The 2492-nt window shown below is 45.3% G+C and overlaps 1 protein-coding gene across 1 annotated transcript; it reads right to left on the bottom strand.

Moving 5' to 3' along the window:
* Nucleotides 1–106: 106 nt before the first annotated feature.
* On the bottom strand, nt 107–1849 carry LOC104384790 (trypsin I-P38-like). Its single transcript, XM_010005887.1, has 4 exons — nt 1810–1849; nt 1046–1214; nt 185–438; nt 107–147 (listed from the first exon to the last, which is right to left on the bottom strand). Exons 1-4 carry the CDS (start codon nt 1847–1849, stop codon nt 107–109), a joined length of 504 nt encoding a protein of 167 aa, XP_010004189.1.
* Nucleotides 1850–2492: the final 643 nt, after the last annotated feature.

Below are 2492 nucleotides of genomic sequence, written 5' to 3' on the forward strand. Positions count from 1 at the left end.
GTTTAGACGGAACAGACTCTACCCATGGGTCCCCCTTCTGCCCTGCAGCCGTGTTTATTTTTTGGATACCTAGAAAATAATCCATGGGCAAGTGTGGAGGTCAGAGCTACTCCTGTCCCACAGCACTTCCCAGTACTGTTGGGAGTCAATTGTGAGTGTCCCCCGGGCCCTCATGAGTACTCACTGCCATTGCTGAGTGTGTTGCCCCAGCCAGAGATCAGGCATGTGGTGCCTGTGGCCACACAGCTGGTAGGCAGAGGAATGGTTTGGACAGCGCGGTTGATCTGGGCTGGTTTGTCAAGCTTGATGAGCATAATGTCATTGTCCAGTGTCGAAGGGCGGTAGCCAGAGTGGCGGATGACTTTGGCTGAACTAATCAACTGCTCTGTTGGTTCTTTCTTTGCCAGGTTATGTTTCCCGAGCTGCACTTGGATGCGACTGTAAAAGAGAAGGAATGGCATATAACTTACTGCTGCCGTCAGGCTGTGACAAACCTCCTTGTCACTGTATGCACTCGCTTCAGCATTGCTATGGTAGTAGCTCTTTTCATGCAGGTCATCTTTCTTGCCCTGCACTAAGTCCTGGGGATCCACACTGAGATCTTTCCCACCACCAGCACAAATGGTGAATTGCTCCAGGTCTCTTTTGTTGAGCTGGGACAAGCTACATATACTACAGTGCCTGACAGAAATATTCTGGAAAGAGGCAGACTGCTATCACCCTGACCTCGCTCCTCTTCTTGTCTTCTAGTGACTAAGTTGTAGCAAGATTAAGGTGATCTATAAGGAAGGACAGCCTGCAACTCATTGCTAGATCATCACGTTGTCGTTTCAGAAAGTGCTCTACATTCACAGAAACGTTTGCAGAAGTGGAAAACCCCTTATGATGTCCCAGCCCGGCTTCCTGAATGAGTCACCCATTTCTTGGTTGCCTTCTGTTAGAATGCAGTCGCTTGCACAGGTGAACGTCTCCACTCAGAATTCCTGCTAGAAGTGAACTGGAAGAAAGAAATAGATTACAGAAGAATAAGTTTTTTTCCACTCACGACTTGTAGCAGTGAGCAGCCGACACGACCCACTGACTGTTGATGAGGGAACCTCCACAGAAGTGATAGCCAGCATTCAGGGACACCTGGTAGGGGACAGAGTTCGCTGCACAGGTGTAGCCTCCCACGATCTTGTCGTCATCATCATCACTGTTGATGGGGAAGGCAACTGGGAGACAAGAAGTGGCATATGTCAACACCTGGCATAAGGCGTCTTGTTCCCCTGTGACTGACTGAAGCCTCTCACTTGTAGGCTGTTCTTCTGCATAATCTCATGGTAGCAGCACTGGGCAAGTCTAATGGATGTTAATTTGCTGCTCCAAAGGTGGGTCTGTCCCAGAATCCTGTCTGCAGTAGCAGCCAACAGTGGACTGAGCGCAAGTAAAAAGCAAGTCTGCGGTGGCATTTCCATGGAGCACCTGCCCTTACTCAAAAAACTGACAGCATCTTTAGGACCTCCTGAGTTATCTTTCTGAGGTAACTATTGTGAGTTATCCTTCAGAGGTGTTATCTTGCACCATCATAGTCCTTAGAGAGAGACAGTGTTTTTTGAAGCTATGTACGCGTTTCATTATTCCTCAGTCAAGAGCCACATTAAGTGAAACAAAGAGACAGCAGCCAAAAGAAGCTGCAGTGCTCTCCCTTAAAAGTTCTACAGGTTGAAACTGGACTTCACTTTCCCTGAACAGACTACTTTGCAAAGTTGCTCAGAAAATTATCTTCCTCATAAACGACATCAGCAAAAAGTAAAAAAATATACTCACCAGCCACACCAACAAAGGCGAGAAAGAGTATGTACTTCATGGTCTTGACACAGCCTCGAGCCCAGACTGGTGGAATGGAAGTGTGAGCTGCTAGAAATACATTTTTTGAAATCGCCTTATCTCTAGTCCAAGGTTTTATTCCGACAAAAAGTACACAGTGGAAAATCTGAAGATCCAAACGTGGGCATTAACAGGCACTGGGAGAAAGTGCAAATAACATATCAGTTAACCATAAACCTTTCCTAAGATAGAGAGCTATTTTAAATTATTTCAGAGGGCAGCCTTCAATTTAAAAATACCTTTGCGCTTTGGAAGATGTGAAGTTGTTTGTCTGCCTCATTCTTACATGCAGTACCTGTTCACAGCAATCCTCCAACTCTTCTGAGTCTCCTCTGTGTTGACAGTGTCATTCTTAAAAATGGGATTTTTACTGGAAGCTGGATGTTCTAGCTAATGGACAGTAAGATGCTGCACGTTTATTCTGAAGAAAAAAGAAATAATAAAAAAGAGGCAAACAACCAACAACAAATCAACCAACAACAAACCCTGCCTCCACAAAAAAACACCAAATCCCTTCTCCAAAACCCCCAAATCCCTAAAACCAGAAAAATAAAGAAGCTCAGTGTTAAGTTTGTCACGGTTTTTTCAAAAATTATTTTCCTTGAGTAAGGTGTGTGTGTGTG

This window comes from Chaetura pelagica, unplaced genomic scaffold (assembly GCF_000747805.2).
Source record: "Chaetura pelagica isolate M959 unplaced genomic scaffold, ChaPel_1.0 C11584308, whole genome shotgun sequence".
NCBI lineage: Eukaryota > Metazoa > Chordata > Aves > Apodiformes > Apodidae > Chaetura > Chaetura pelagica.

What these genes read in the sequence shown, in the direction of transcription:
- LOC104384790 (XM_010005887.1), bottom strand. Translation starts at nt 1,849, where the DNA reads ATGAAGTACATACTCTTTCTCGCCTTTGTTGGTGTGGCTG. An exon ending in GCTGCTCACTGCTACAAGTC is followed by an intron (nt 439 to 1,045) that starts GTGAGTGGAAAA and finishes TCTCTTTTACAG; the next exon opens with TCGCATCCAAGTGCAGCTCG. An exon ending in CAACACACTCAGCAATGGCA is followed by an intron (nt 148 to 184) that starts GTGAGTACTCAT and finishes ACACTCACAATT; the next exon opens with GACTCCCAACAGTACTGGGA.